Source organism: Magnolia sinica, chromosome 16 (genome assembly GCF_029962835.1).
Source record: "Magnolia sinica isolate HGM2019 chromosome 16, MsV1, whole genome shotgun sequence".
Taxonomy (NCBI): Eukaryota; Viridiplantae; Streptophyta; class Magnoliopsida; order Magnoliales; family Magnoliaceae; genus Magnolia; species Magnolia sinica.
In genome coordinates, this window is record NC_080588.1 from 64,499,965 (window position 1) to 64,515,915 (window position 15,951).

Sequence of the window (15,951 nt, forward strand, 5' to 3'; positions counted from 1 at the left end):
ATGGTTAGAAAATTATACCAACCCTTTATACATAGGGGAAACCTAATTGCTATAATTTTTTTATCTAACTGCACGGTTATCCCCAAACTGAAGGGCATGGTCCACTCCCATTTTACCAATCACAGCCATTAAAACAAAATTTTGGACAGCCAAATCCGATGGAAACTAGCATAGACTGGGTCACTTGAATGAGAACCAAAACAAGAAATGACCATATCGGTGCTGTGCATTTGCGGTCTATAACTCTAGCATCATATAATCATTAAAACAAAACTGTCGTTTCAAAAAGAAGCATATAAGATAACATCACCACAGTTCTCATGGGCAGTCAAGTGACCAAGATTCTAAATGCTTGGCCTACAACTCCAAACAAGGAAAAGGTCCATGGCATCTAACTGAACTAAAACTCAAAGTAGCCTTATATTGGTGCGAAACCCTTCTTACCGCCACCACCTGAAGAACCTGCCGGAATGACTTTCAACACGTTGAACCTCACCGTCTTGGACAATGGCCTGAAATGCATGCGTGGATATGGAGTCCCGTCAACTTCAAATGATCTTGTATGGCATGCACAGGATGCAAGTGTATGTGAGAATGATCTTTAGAGAAATCGTAGGGTTATGAGTCTTCGCAAAAGTCTACATGTGGGCCTATCACACTAGTGACCCGGACGGGGATGCGCCAAAAATTTCCCAGATACAGGAGATCTTAGCCATCCAATCTTTGGTAATTTTCCCAACCATTGCATTATTTTCTCAACTGTCTTTTTGCATGATCTTCCAATATGGGAGATTTTTGAGGCACGTCCAAAAATCTTCCAATACGGTAAGGCCCATCACATCAAATGATCTCAATCACCAGAATTTGTCAACATACAAAGAGTACCGGGAAAAGGAGAGTGCATTTGGTCAAGAAGACTTGCCTACACTGGCCAATGATAACATGATCACCCTCCTTCACACGGAAGCATGGGGATACATGCGCTGGAATGTTCGAGTGCCGCTTTTCGTATCTGAACCAGTCAGACAACAGATATTAGAATCCACTCTCTTAGAAACAAGGGTAGGATTTAGATTTATCTATCGCTTGCCTCTGATATTTCTTCACATAGTGAAGGTAGTTGCGTCGAACGATGATGGTTCTCATCATCTTGGCGCTATGGCAAGTCCCAGCTAGGATACGGCCCCTGATGGAAACGGTACCAGTAAAGGGACATTTCTTATCAATATATGTCCCTGAAAACAAAAACAAAGGGTAGTGCATAAGAAAATGAATCATGTTTCACATTATAGAATACAAACCCATGCTGCTCACCATCTTACAAGGATTGAACATGATGGGCCCACATCTTACTACAAGGGTTTAAATAGGGTGTCGTTCAAAAGTGGGCCCTGTTTGGACAGGGAGTGAATCCTGATTTTTTTTATTTTTTGTTCTTTTTTTCTTTCTTGGACTTTTACCAGGAAGGACAATGTTACAAAATATTCAGGTGTTTGCTTCATCTAAAGCTTCACACAGCAGGGAGTGCAAGTCATGTCAAGGGTTGCTTCGAGAAATTCCTCTTGGTGCCTTTCCCAAAACAGACCATCGCAATCAGATCCAATCAGAAACATCCCTTCCAAAACGGCCCTCAGCTAACACTGATAGTTCAGCTTAGAGACAGAATATAGGAACTGCAGAATGTCTCACCAATGACATCAATGCACTACGTTGAACAAAGAAAAACTAAAAAATAACAGGATTGCATGGTCTAAGAAACACCATGTGGATCGTGTCATCAGAATATGGTTCTTTTACAACAACTAGAGTTATGATGGCAACAGATATCATATGCTTGCAAGTGACACTATCTATCAGTATCGTTTAAATCTTTCCAGTGAATCAGTATCATTTAAATCTTTCCGGTGAATTCCTTCCAATCACCTTATTTGATTATCTCATTGGAAATAAGCCTGAGTAGCCAGTAAAAGCTGTTTGGATGACTCAACTTGCACATTTATCAACATGATTTTCAATTTGAATGTGTACCCACCCAATGAACGCGTCAACATGGGGTTTAACAGTATTGGTTATCAAGTATATCCAACATTTGTTCACGTGGTACATATGAGCGAGATTTGAACCTTTCATCAGTTGAACCCCACCGTTATGAAACATACCCAACCCAAGGAAGCTAAGATTATCTTTGGAGTATGACTGTTCCATTGATTGGTACAATTGAAAAACAGTATGGGATTTAATACATGGTAACATGCATGGTGTGCCGTAAAGGCCATTACGTAACGGTAGCAACCGTTACATGTTACAGGGTCGAACAGCTGTTATAGAAAAAGAAAAAAAAAAAATTACCCATAACAGCCGTTACAGCCTTGTAATGGTCCGGTACTCCCCCATAAAAGCTGTAATTGTCCATTACAGGACCGATACATGTTTTTCATTTTTTTTCCAATTAAAAAAACAAAAAACAGAGAGAGAGAGAGAGACCGTAATTGCTATTACAGCCCGTATCGTCAAGATAGGGGTGGTGGTACGGCCACCATTAACACTAGGGATTCTTGAGTGCTACTGCATAGAAACTTGCCACGAACAGAACCAGGGGAAAAAAAAAAGGCAAGATGCATCTCTGTCTAGAGGCCAAGATCCCTATTTGAGGCGAACAGAGAACTTTCCGGGTGTAGCGTTGTGCACCAAGTTTGTGAATGTGAGGCCCACGATTAGCTAATCCAGACCATTGATCTCATGGCCCCCTTCAGGGATGAACCATGGCCAAAAAAATCTCTCAATTGATCAACCTTAAGCTTTCCATTGGAATGCAAAATTGCAAATACATGGTTAAGAAATGAAGCACCAAGAGCCATCCAGTCCAGCCCATCAGATCAACGGTCTAGATGAACCATACAATGGGTACCACTCCTACAAACTACGTATATGGATTGAAGCAATGCATCTATGGGCAAATTCAGTATTAGCAGTATATATATATATATATATATATATATATATATATATATATATATATATATATATATAAAGAAAAGATGTGGAATGGAGGATCGATGATAACCATCGATAGCGTCCCTGGGCGTCTTAAATCCCAATCCTACGCTCTTCCAGTAACGGTTTCCGCCCTTCCCAGGCCTCTTCCCCTTCCCTGTTTTCTTCGAGCTGCCACCGCACACGAAAATTCCCAAAAAAAAGGAAATTTCAGGGGAAAATCTCGATATAAGAGAGAGAAAGAGAGAGAGGAGAAGGAGATTTTTTTTATTACCTTAGAAAAACCTTCGGCTGCTTTAAGAACGCCTTCTCTGTCTGTACATTTCCAAGTAAAGATATTCAGAATAAATAAATAAAAATCTTTCTTTTACAAAGCAGCATTTCTACAGAAATCGGAAATCTTACAAAGAGAAGAACTAAAAACAGATGAAGGGACGAAAGATCTAACCTGTTCCGCCATGATGTGTGTGTGTGTGTGGGTGAGAGAGAGAGAGAGAGAGAGAGAGGAAACCCTAGTATGCAGAGGGTTAAAGGTAGAAAGTCATTTGGCTTGGGAAAAGAAAAGCCCTAGTTAGGGTTTCCGAGGGACGCGGATTTCCTGCGCATGGATGCTGGGTGGGGTCCAGCGAGATGTTTGTGAAATATCCACTCCGTCCATCCGTGTTTCAAGATCATTTTAATACATTAGAGAAAAAATTGAGATGGAACCAAAACTCAAGTGGACCACACGAGAGGAAAGAGTGTATATTCAGTGATCACCGTTGAAAGATCCTAGCCTTCCAATCTTTGAAACTTTTATTCCTTTTCCAAGCCGTCTATTTGCAACGATTGAGTGGACGGTGAGGATTCTCTCGTCGCCCGATCTATTGGGACACAGATTGGGTACAACCCCCACCCGTCTCTAGGAACAGAGAGGGGCTCTGGGGTCACCGTGCTGTATGGGTTTTATCCTCACTGTCCACCCATTTTTCCATTTCAATTTTGGGTTTAAAAAATAGGCGATTCAAAGGCTCAAGTAGACCACACTAGGGCACAGAAATTTTAGATCAAGATATCTGTATTATCCCTCATCTAAGTTCATGTGACCCTATAAACAGGTTCAATGGCAACCCTGTCAAGGGTTCGAGTATCCATAGATGGTGAAATTCCACTAGCGTGAGTGTGTGGGGGTGTGTGTGCGTGTGTAAAAAAAAATAAGTTCAATGGCAACCTTAGGTTCAATGTCACTGTCATCACTACTTCCTGTGGTGTGATCTACTTCAGCCTTGGAACTGCCTCATTTTTGAAAAGATGTGGCAAAATGGATAGACGGTGTGAATGAATATATCACGGTGGCCCCTCAGAGCCTTCCTAGTTAGGAAGGGGCGGGGTAGTAGGATGATCCAATAGTCCGGATCTTATAACAGTGGCCACAGTTCTAGATACAATGCACAGGCCCTTGAAATGGCCCCCCAGACGGTGGGGATGATGGGAGCTGCCCTGGATGGGCCATGCCCAAAAGTTGCAATATTGGAAGATCCTAGCCACTTGATCATTTGGGTCAATGCAAGTCACCGACTGAAGCGACTATCTTGACCGGGGGGATTAAGTGGGACCCATGAGTAGTCTGGATAGTTGACCTATGGGCCCATTTTTGCTTATGGATCATGATCCACAGACCCCGGGAGTGAAGATCACAGCCATCTATAGTGGCCCTTCTTTCAGATCTGATCAAGGAGTCGGGCTGTCATTGGGTGGGCCCTGTCGGGCTATTAGGCCAGGCTTGTACTGAAATACGGGCCCTGTGGACCTGGCCCTAAAATTGGAGGACGTTTATTAATCAAGCTGCAGCTGTCTCGATTATGCCGTTTCAAGGGTATTTTTCCATCAGCCAGCCTAGTTCTTGCTGGGTTGGGTTGGGTTGGGTTGGGTTGGGTTCAGCCCAAGCCCTGACCCTTTTACTAGATGAGCCGATAATTCTAGCCCCTAACCCAACTCATGACTAGACCTGACCCACTTAAATTTTTTCAAGCTCGGCTTAACTTGACCCAACCCATGTGATTATAAATGGGAGAGGCTCGACAGGCTCCACTAAACTACCATGACCACCCAAGTTTTAAGAACGAAACATGACACTAGAGCCATGTAAAGTAATCAGTCCATGCATGCATGCCCGTGAACACACATATAACTTCTCTTTATTTTATTTCAGGTTTAAGCTTTATGTCTTATATGGTCTAGTTGGGTAATTAGCATTAAAGCCAACCCCACCCTAACTTATTCACTTATGGTTCAATTTTAATCCAAGACTGGGTCATTTAAATTGTTGATGCAAAAATCTGGTTCACCCTCTCTAAGCTCCTAGTACTCGCGCCAAACCCTATAAGCTTGCACAGGAGAAGGACAAAGGAGATCTTTGCGAGAGCAATGGACCCTCTGATGCCAAAGTCAGGCTAGGAATCTGGGTCTAAGTAGTGTGAGTAGTTTTCGGGTGAGAGATTCTGCGTATCTTTCAATGTAAATGAGACTCTTATTTATAGTGAAGACAAGACAATGTGGTCCGTAATTTTAGGCATAATTTCAGCCATTACATGAAATGTCAGAGAATGATGGATACTGGCAGTTATGCAAGAATCACGTCGTGAGCGGTTATTTCTGTCGTGTGTTACTGGGAGAGAATCTCGTACCTAACTGATCTGGCCGAGTCTTTCATGGTCGAGCAAAGACGTCCAGAGCTGAGTTTATCTCAGTTGAGCTTATCTCAACTGAGCTCTGTAAAACGATCGAGGACTACTTGGACTGGGCTCACCATAACTGAGCTCTATTACTCGATCATGAACAACTTGAATTGACCCAAGCAAGACTAAATTGCTCCGAGCTATTGCCTATTGAGGTGAGCTGACCTGTCGAGGTCAAGCTATCCTACCAAGGCTGAGCTGAGCTGCCGAGGCCGAACTGAGCTGCCGAGGCCGAGCTGACTTGTTGAGGCCAAGGTAGTTTTGGTTGACATGTCTTCCTTGACCATTGAGGAACTCATTGGTCATGACTGGCACTGGCCGACCTCTTTTCTTTAGTCAGTCTATTTTTACCCATAACATAAATAATTATAACTTTTATTTGAATTTTTTCTTCAATATTTAGGAAAGAATCAGAATAATTAAAATTTAAAAATTATATTTGAGTTCTAAATTTTATTTATTTTATTATTATTGCTCATTCTAAAAAGAGGAGCTGGTGTTTTGGAATATATATATATATATATATAGGATGCCTTACATGATCACTCTTGTACTCCAAAATGGTTCATTATCTTTTGAGAATGACTCATCTTGTTCCAATGATATGAGGATGACCCTTGACAATCTAAAGATGTCCTTTCATCTTAAAAATAGATGTTTTTTCCTATTTAAGGAGGTGGCTTATATATATATATATATATATATATAAAGAGATTCATTTTTAAGCAGAAAACTTTTGGAATTGCACAATTACAATTTTTAATTATTATGAGGTGATAAAAAGTCACATAATTAATATATCCATTTGATTGGTTATAATCAAATCATCTATATATTTACGGGCTTCTATGCCTTCTATCCAACTCAATATTAAAATGGAATACACTGATCTCCATTCACGCATTATGGTGAGCTGAGGGAAGTCTCATTGAGATTCATTTACTTCAATGGTGCAAGGTACACCTTTTATTCTATACAATATTTTATTTTCTTGAATGTATTAAGTCAAGATCCTATAAATTTATATTATTTGTAAAATCTAATAATTGCTAACACAATTCTTTGGTCGAGCTTAACCCGCTACTCATTTAGCTTAGGTTGAACTTGCCTGTTCACAACCCCAAGTGTAGGGTCGCGAGTAATAACTCGATAAGACAGAGGTCGAATCCACAAGGACTAAACTTGTACGTATTTTGAAAATAACTAGGACTAAAAATCTAAATTGAAATATGAATAATTGAGAATAATGGTGAATAATGTTGATTAAAACTTATGAATTTAAAGGTGGAAACTAGGGTGCCAAGGATCCACTTGTAGCTATCAAGATGCTACGTTTCTTGATTCAATAAACACAATCGAATTGGAGTCTTATCCTAACCAATTAGAAGATAAAACAATTTAAATCAAATCTGAACTTTTCATTGACCTAATTCTCAATGGATGAGAATTGTAAATATTAGAAGGGATTCTATCACCTTACCATGCTCAGGAGACGATGGTGAATAACGGGAATTACTAATCTCACTATCTCAAAACAGAAAAACAAGATATCCAAAACTATCACAACATCTATTGTACTTTGAGTCGCAATAAATCATAGAAAACTGAAAATATTCCCTTAATATCAAATTAGAAATCAATGAAGTTTAATAAGAACAAGAATCAAAGCAAAATAAACATCCCAACAAGCTACAAGTTTCACCTCTTACGCCTGACCAAGAGGTTTAGCAAACTACAGACATGATTGAAACCAAATCTCTTAAACAAAGCATGAAAAATAAACTAGAAAGAAAGAAAAACTCTTTGGCGACTGTTCCACCCTTGTATTATGTTCCTTGAGATCTTTCCAAACCCTATAAGATGTATTGAAATATCCTAAAGAGTCCTATTTATAGTTGTGAAACTTCAACTTTCGCACTGAGTTGAAAAAATCTAGAAACCAACTCAAATTTACACACTCTGCGTAGTTTCCCAAATTTGCATTTCAAAATGTACTCGGAGTTTCAGAATATATTTTTTCAAGACAATTTCAGGAATATGTTTATTTTCATGACAATTTTAGGATTCCTTTTCTTCACTTCAAATCTTTAATTCTCTTCATTCATCACTTGGTTTTCTTGAATCTTTGGCATGTAAATTATTTGTTAATGAATTCCAAATATCCAAATCTTCATTTAGTAATCTTCTGAGCATAAATCTTTCTTTTTACATTAATTTCACCTTGAGCTCTCGAAATTACCACGCACATAAAAATATGAATAATTAAATCGATTAAGCATTATCATGTTTATAAAACCAATGTATAAATATAGAAAAATATGCAATATTTTACACTTAACACTGCCTCAAAAGCAAGTTGAGTCAATTGACCAACTAGCCAATACAACCCATTGCCACCCTTAATTCTTGCACCTATGTGGGCAACCAAGCTCAAGCTTGGGCATACTTATGTAGCTCTCATGAGCTTGGGTTGTGGCTCAAACTTAGGACTTACCACGAGAATTAGGTTTGTATGAATCATGTGTTGACCTATTGACAAATCTATTAATAATATTCTAAAGGATCAAGACTGATGGTTCAACTACATTTATAGGCATAATGCATCAATGTCATCTCGTGGAGAACAATTATCTAGATTAATGAACCATGGACCTCACTACAACAAATTAATTTAGACGTCATCTCTTTAATTTTCATTAAAGAATGGTCACATCTTTTTGATGTAGAAATATTTTTCTAAAACCCATACATGCTGTATAAAATAAACATCATTCATTCCCACAACATGGAGGCCCACCATTAAAAGTTCAATGAAAAGTCCAACCCTCTACACAAGATCACAACCTAATCTAAAAAATTCAAAAACAATTAATGCATAAATAAAATAAAACAAGCTAGTTTTTATTTTTCTCAAGGCACAAGTATGATCTTACTTCCTATTGCCTGTAGGATAGTGCTGACATGTGGTAACATCCTATTGGGCAACGTGGATTGTGCCAAGACAGGTGTAAACACCATCCATTTTACCAACTCATTTTAGGGCACAAGCCTTTGAATATCACCAGCGTGGAGGTATGTACGTGCACCCTTCTATTGATGTACCATTCTTAGTTAGATCAGGCTCATTTTTGTTTTCATGGTTGTACAATTGTCCCACGAAGTATAGTTTAGGAGTGAGGGATATACTCCGAATTTTGGGAGTAGCCACTGGCCAACAAAGCTATTGAATCTATGGTTGACTATAAATGTAGAATCGCTCATGAGCCAGGGAATCACAAATTAATTATCCGATTCAAATTATTCTTGTGGTTAACTTATTAATGTAGATCTTAGGTAAGAGTCTCGGTGACAGAAGAGAAAGGTGTTAAGCATCCCTTTTCTGCCAAAATGATGTTTGGTCTCTACTTTACGAGGATCCTGATCTTACTTCACAAAGTCAAATGACTCCAGATTGGCAAATATAATAAAGAAAATGATACGCAAATAAATAAAAATAAAAATGCGAGCTAATAATACAAGTATAATGGAAATGTGTTAAGTGGAATGTGATATAAGCTTGATTGAGATGTGAGAAAGAAAATGGGATATCAAATATCTTTCTTATTCAAAAGGGATGGTTGGATATCCTCAACTCCAATTATACTCTTGACTTTATTGGCTTTTTTAGGGGACTACCTTTTTCAAAATTGACCTTCTAAGTAAGGTAAGACGTCAGTCAAGAATCTAAGGTCTTTCGAGAAGAAGACTCACCCCAATGTTTTTCTCAGCCTCCCATTGATTCTCCCTCTCTCCCTTCGTATCTAGCCCCCTGAAATGGTAACTATTATGCTAGATTTATAAATGTAAACTGTTAGCTTGTGAGTCGATGAATTGACATGTCCTCTATTTTGAGATTTCGGTGACTGGGAACCTGAGACAGGATCTCTGTTAGGTAAAAAGCATGCTAGTTGATCGTCAACATGCGGTGTGCTAATAGTATATTTCTCTTTTTTTATACATTTTTGGCCATGCACAAGGGTCGCGAACCTCTTGAGGGATTAGGTTTTTTCCTCGATTATGGCCTGCTTGGTTCAAGATCACTCCATCGGAATTGTTTGATGCCTTTAGGAAGCATTGGATTCTTGTTCATTCGGGTCCTTACTCTTACCCGGGTGGTAGACTCCTAGGAGTTTCAACACCGGGTCAAGGGTTCGAGTACCCATCAGTGGTGAAATCCCACGGCGTGCATGTGTGGGGTGTGTGTGTGCGTGTGTAAAAAAAAAAAAAGAAGATTCTTGTTCATTCACTTTCGTTCGATATTTTAATATTTATCGGGATGTCTGAGTTCAATTGTATCAGAAAGATATATGATTAGGGTTTTTCGAGCGGACATATTACTAGCTACGATTTAGGTTCCAAGAATAAGGATCCACTTATTAGGTCCATTGTTTGTTCCCGTAACATGCCAAGGGTCATGTCTGATGATTTTAAATTGTCCAAAGATGATTTTATCGAAACTCTCTATCAAAGTTTTAAGAGTAACTTTCTGTCATTTTAGGAGTGGTACCCCAGGATTAAAGCATATTGAAAGCTCAAATTAACCGTACCATTGAAACAATTTGAAAGGAATGTTTACCTTTTAAAACTTCTTTGGGGCCACACAGATTTGAAATAAGTTGGTATTTGTATTTTTCCTTCATCCATGTTTATAACAGGTTAGCTGACAAATAAAAATCACTGTTCCTTAAGGAGGTTTCAATGGTGGACGAAATTATCCCTACTGTTTCCTATGATGTAGTCAACTTAAGCTTTGGATATACTTCAATTTTTTGCCAATGCCTTAAAATAAGGTTGGTAAAACCGATGGACTGTGTTGATAAAACGGATACATCAACAATGGGCCCTATGGAATTTGCTCCATATGCAATTGACTTCTACAATTTCACTGCCCTTAGCACGTATAGCCCTACCATAACATCAAGCCAACCTGACAAACATGGCACGTGTATAGTGTAAGTGGATGTGGATTGCGCGGGTGTGAGGATTCTGTGGGACCCACTATCATATCAGTGTTTTATATCATGTATCCCTCCGTTTTGCCTGCTCATTTTAGGGCATGATACCTGAATTGAAGAATATCTGTAGCGCAAGTGGTCCACACCACGGTATATGGTGGGGATTGATTTAAAAACTTCTTGAGCCACAAAAGTTTTCAATCAAGCTGATACTTGTGTTTACCCCTGTGCAAGTCTTTGTGACCTTATGAATAGGTCGGATGATAAATAACATCAATATGGGCCCTATGAAGGTTTCAAAAGTGGACGATATTATCCCCACTATTTCTTGTGGCGTGGTCCACTTCAGTAATTTTAGGCTCAAACCTTAAAATGAGCTGAAAAAATAGATGGACCGCATGGATAAAACATATACATTATGATGGGCATCACATAGTCTTGACGCCACGTAGCTACATGGTGCTGGGATCACCGAGCAATCGGCGTCCGATGCAAGTAGGTTGCACGTAACTGGAAAAAATGATCACGGTCCAATGCTTCGTACAGTCTAGTGATCCAGGCTTTTGGTACAGAGATTGTAAGATCATAACAGTTCATTTGACCGTTCCGACAAATGAACGGTTAAGAGAAAGATACAGATCCGGTGTAGTGGAATGGCAAACTAACGGTGGTTTGCAATTTCCATCAATGGAGCAGCTATCATACATTTGGAGCATCTTCCACCCACGGAGCAGCCATCACATCCATGCATGCCAGTTGGGTACTACCCCCGTCAGGACCTAACTAGAGACGGACGGTCCGACAGAGAATCAGTGGGGCCCACCGTAATGTAAGTGTTGTATCCATGTCGTCCATCCATTTGATCATTTTAGGTGATAAGCAAAAAAGTCGACAGATGGAAGGATCTACAATGGGGTTGAATGCCTACCGTTGAAAACTTCTTGACTGTTACAGAATTCCATGTGACCTTATGAAAGTGGGGCTACGAAGGTTTTAATGGTGAGCATCATAGTTAATACTGCTTCTTGTGGTGTGGTCTACTCGAGCCTCACTTTTTTGGACTCATCACTTGAGATAATCCATCAACATGCAACACAAAGCCCTGCATGGACGATCCATCTCTAGAGCTGGCCAAAACAGACCCAATCCGGTGGAGCTGACCCGATCCGACTTGATCAAAACCGAACCGCGGTCTGGATCGGTGCGGACTAGGTAGCCCCATCCATATCCAAAATCTTTTTGGGTCGAGTTCGGATTGGCCCTGATCTGACCCGACCCGACCCGACCCGAAAATCGATCCAAATGGATCCGGACCGATCCGGAGTAGTTTTTTTGATACTTCTACTTTTTCCTGTGGTATGGTCCGCTTGAGCTTTGGATATACATCAATTTTGGGTTCAACCACTAAAATGATCTGCAAAAATGAATGGACGGCGTGGATAAATCACACGCATTCAAGGTGGGCCCCAACAGAGTTTACTGTGTACAATAGCAAAAGGATTTGCTGGTGTACCGCACACAGCTATGTAGCTGGGTTACGCACTAGGTGTAGGTACGTGTCGTGCCAAGACGATGCTTCTCGTGCTGCGAGTTGTACGAACGGTTCAAAGGAGATCAAAGTTATATGGCCCCATAGTGATGTATTTATTATATATACACTGTTAATATATATTTACAGATCATTTTAGAGCATTATCTAAAAAATTGGATCATATCCAAAGATCATTTGGACCACACCACAAATAGCAACTGAGAATGATTTTCACCTTTAAACAATTTTTAGGGCCTACCATAACGTTTATTTTCCATCCAATCTGTTCATAAGGTCATAAAGACCTCAATTAAGAGGAAAAACAAATTGAAATCATCCAAAACTTCCGTCAGACTGTGACCCCAAAAAGGGTTTCAATGATAGACGTTCAATCTTCACTGCTTTTTTCAGTGTGGCCCACTTGATAGTTAGATCTATCTTATTTTTCATCTCAAGCCTTAAAACAAGCTGGCCAAATGGATGGACGGTTTTGATATAACACATGCACCATGATCAGACCCACCTAACTTGCTAACGTCAATACATTGTATACTACCAATGCGCACGGGACTTGACATTAACGCCGTTCACAGCTATTTTACAGCTGTAACTTTTAAAGCCTCGGGCTCCGAGTTGTACGAACGACTCAAATGAGTTCAACATGGGCCCCACAATGATGTATTTATTATATCCATACTATTTATCCATTTTTCGTGATCATTTTAGAGCATTTGGTAAAAAAAAAAGAATCATATTTAAAGCTCAAATGGACCACACCGAAAATAGCAACGAGGATAATGATTTTCACCGTTAAAAAAAGGATCGTACCTAATCCGATCCGACTCGATTTCCCTAACCGAGTCAGACTCGGTTCAGGTCAGGCCAACCGTGCATCGGATCGGGTCAACTCCGATGTCCTGGACTCGGTGCCAGATCGGATCAAGTTCGGATCTAACCACGTAGATTTCAGACCAAATCGGGTTGGACCGAATCCGGTCCAATGCGCGTAGGACGCGGATTTCCTGTGAAAGCCTTTCGAGGAAGTTCCTGTGTGCTAGAAACTTGGGTGGGGCCCAACGTGATGTTTTTGAGAAATCCACCCCGTACATCTGTTTTTTGAGATCATTTTATGATTTGAGACCAAAATTGAGAAGGATCTAAGACTCAAGTGCGCCGCACTAGAGTAAAATGTGGGTAGGAAAATTCCTACCGTTGAAAACTCTCTGAGGTAGAAAGTGATGTTTATATGACATCCATGCTGTTAATAATGTCATTCCTACTAGGATGAACTGAAAACACAAATATTAGCATGATTTAAGACTTCTATGGCCCCACGAATATTTCAAATGGATACGTTCAATACTCACATTTTAGGCCTACTTGAGTATTAAATACAACTCATTTTTGACCTATTATCCTAAAAATATTTTGTAAAACGGATGGCCGGGGTGGATTTCTCAAAAACATCACGTTGGGCCGCACCCAGATTTCCAGCGCAGGAACTTGCTTTCGCAGGAAATCCGCCCTCCTGGCGGGGGTAGTACCCAATACGTGTCTCAAATCAATGGTATGAATCAACTAACCATCTATCATTCGTTGACACTCACCTTAGATGGACATGATTTAAAGATCTTCTTGATGTGATAGTAACAATGAAATCCAACCGTGGATAATAAAGAACATCCGCCATTCGCATATGACGACATGCAGAGAGAAAATATTTATTTTTCTTATTCGCATTCCTAAAATAATAATTTAAATCCACCTCAGAACAACCCACGCCCGAAACCGAAACTCCGTGTGATGACCGTTGGAGCCTCGACCATGAAAGGATCGACCACACCAACAGAATTCATACCCAGGAACGCAGTTGAAGAAGACGCTTCCACCAACATCTCATCCGCCCGTTTACGCACCTTCTTCCTCAGTTCCTCCATCGACGCTCCAAATTGCTCCAGCTCATCCAATCTCATATTCTCGATCGGTGATTCCCACCAGAACAGATCCTGACCGTTCCTCACCACACAATCGAGCTTAGCCTTCTTCCTCTTCTCCTCTTCCACCTGAAAAGCCAGATCCGTATATTGACGGCTGAGATCTCGTAACGATGACCCACCACAGGCCAAATTGTCGCGATAGACGAGCGCGGTGGACGGATGATCGCGTGTGATGAACCGATCGATCACGGATTCAATGGACGGATGGCCAAATGAGAAGGCCTTGCCCGCTTGGGAGAAGATGATGATGGCGATCTCGGCTCCGCAGAGAATACAGAGCTCGCTCGCCTTCTTGAAGAGCCCAGATCGACGCTACGAGAAGCAGACCTGGCGAGCATCTTCGTTCTGGATTCTTTTGATCTCGATCTTCTGACGGCCTCTGCTCTGTTTCTTCATTGCCATTTAGAAGAGGAGAATTCAAGAAAATAAGAGAGAGATTGAAGAGAATGAGTAGGATTTTGTAGGGTTTTCATGGCCAGCGTCTAAAATCTGATTTCCATATATTTATATATATTTTTTAATTTCCATATATATATTTTTACATTTAGATGCGTTTAAGAAGCTAAAAATCCTGTTGCCTACGTGGCAGTGTTACATACCGTTGATCTTGTATTCGTGTGTAATAACAGCGAAGGAACACGGTCAAAGATATTTGATTCCAGATTTTTTGGAAGCGGATTGCGTCCTTCCCCGCGTGGACCATAATCCGTTCAGACAGTGCTCAAGTGGGACCCACATTAATGTATGTATTTTATCTACACCGTCCATACATATTTTCAGATCATTTTAGTATATGAACCGAAAAATGAGATAGATCCAAGTCTAAAGTGGACCACACAGTGGGGATTGAACTACCACCATTAAAAAATTCTTGTGAGCGGTAGAAGTTTTGGATCAATCAGATATTTCTGTTTTACCTTCATCCAGGTATATATCACTTTATTAACAGTTTGGATGGAAAATAAATATCACAGTAGCCCCTGGGAAGGTTTCAACGGTGAGTTTCATTATCGTCGCTGCTTCTTGTAGTGCGGTCCACTGGAGCATTTGACCTGCCGAATTTTTATACTTATATGCTAAAATAATCTTAAAAATTGGATGGACGGCGTGGATGAAATCCATACATCACTGTGACCCCACAGATCCCATGCCTGGACGCATTGGCGAGGACATAAGGCAATCGGGTTCCCACTATCCGAATCCTAAACACCATAGCTTGTGGGACCCACCATGTTTTATACGTAGAATCCATTCTGTTCATCAGGTTCTATTCCTGGTTCTATGGCTTAGGGAAAACATTAAATAGATACACAACTCATGTGGGCACACCACAAGGAATGATGGGAATGGGATGCTAATTGTAGGTTTTTGTGTGGAGCCACTGTAGTTTGTATCTTTCATCAAACCCGTCGGTCAGGTGTAATATACCTTGATCAGGTGAAAATAAAAAATATGCTTGATTAAAATATCGGCGGGCCAGACCGTGTGAATTTAGCCGTTTTGAGAGCAATTTTACATTGTTCATATTTGTGTGGCCAATATTAGTTTTGAATCGGGATCTTCTCACTCATGTACGGTCAAAATAATGTTTCTAACGTGATGGACGGAGTGGATTTTAGATATACAACAAGATGGACCCCAAAGCTCGCATGTTTTACGCGCTACGTGAAAAATGTGCTGTGGGCGTGTCCGGTCCGGTAGCGGCCTACATGTCATTC

The 15,951-nt window shown here is 40.3% G+C and overlaps 2 protein-coding genes across 2 annotated transcripts; both read right to left on the reverse strand.

The window, feature by feature from the left end:
- Positions 1–229: 229 nt before the first annotated feature.
- On the reverse strand, positions 230–3,582 carry LOC131229152 (small ribosomal subunit protein uS17-like). The gene is made up of 6 exons (XM_058225034.1): positions 3,443–3,582; positions 3,269–3,309; positions 3,065–3,165; positions 1,091–1,235; positions 923–1,012; positions 230–512 (listed from the first exon to the last, which is right to left on the reverse strand). Exons 1-6 carry the CDS (start codon positions 3,452–3,454, stop codon positions 419–421), a joined length of 483 nt encoding a protein of 160 aa, XP_058081017.1. The 5' UTR covers positions 3,455–3,582; the 3' UTR covers positions 230–418.
- Positions 3,583–14,002: 10,420 nt separating this feature from the next.
- Positions 14,003–14,635, reverse strand: LOC131228898 (uncharacterized). The gene is made up of 2 exons (XM_058224738.1): positions 14,561–14,635; positions 14,003–14,299 (listed from the first exon to the last, which is right to left on the reverse strand). Exons 1-2 carry the CDS (start codon positions 14,633–14,635, stop codon positions 14,003–14,005), a joined length of 372 nt encoding a protein of 123 aa, XP_058080721.1.
- Positions 14,636–15,951: the final 1,316 nt, after the last annotated feature.

Bases quoted from the DNA above. Each gene is read 5' to 3' on its own strand.
- LOC131229152 (XM_058225034.1), bottom strand. The intron at 3,166-3,268 runs GTAATAAAAAAA...GTGCGGTGGCAG, and splicing joins CAGCCGAAGGTTTTTCTAAG to CTCGAAGAAAACAGGGAAGG. The intron at 1,013-1,090 runs GCAAGCGATAGA...TGACTGGTTCAG, and splicing joins TATGTGAAGAAATATCAGAG to ATACGAAAAGCGGCACTCGA.
- LOC131228898 (XM_058224738.1), bottom strand. From the start codon at position 14,635: ATGGCAATGAAGAAACAGAGCAGAGGCCGTCAGAAGATCGAGATCAAA. The intron at 14,300-14,560 runs GTCTGCTTCTCG...CTGGCTTTTCAG, and splicing joins AGAACGAAGATGCTCGCCAG to GTGGAAGAGGAGAAGAGGAA.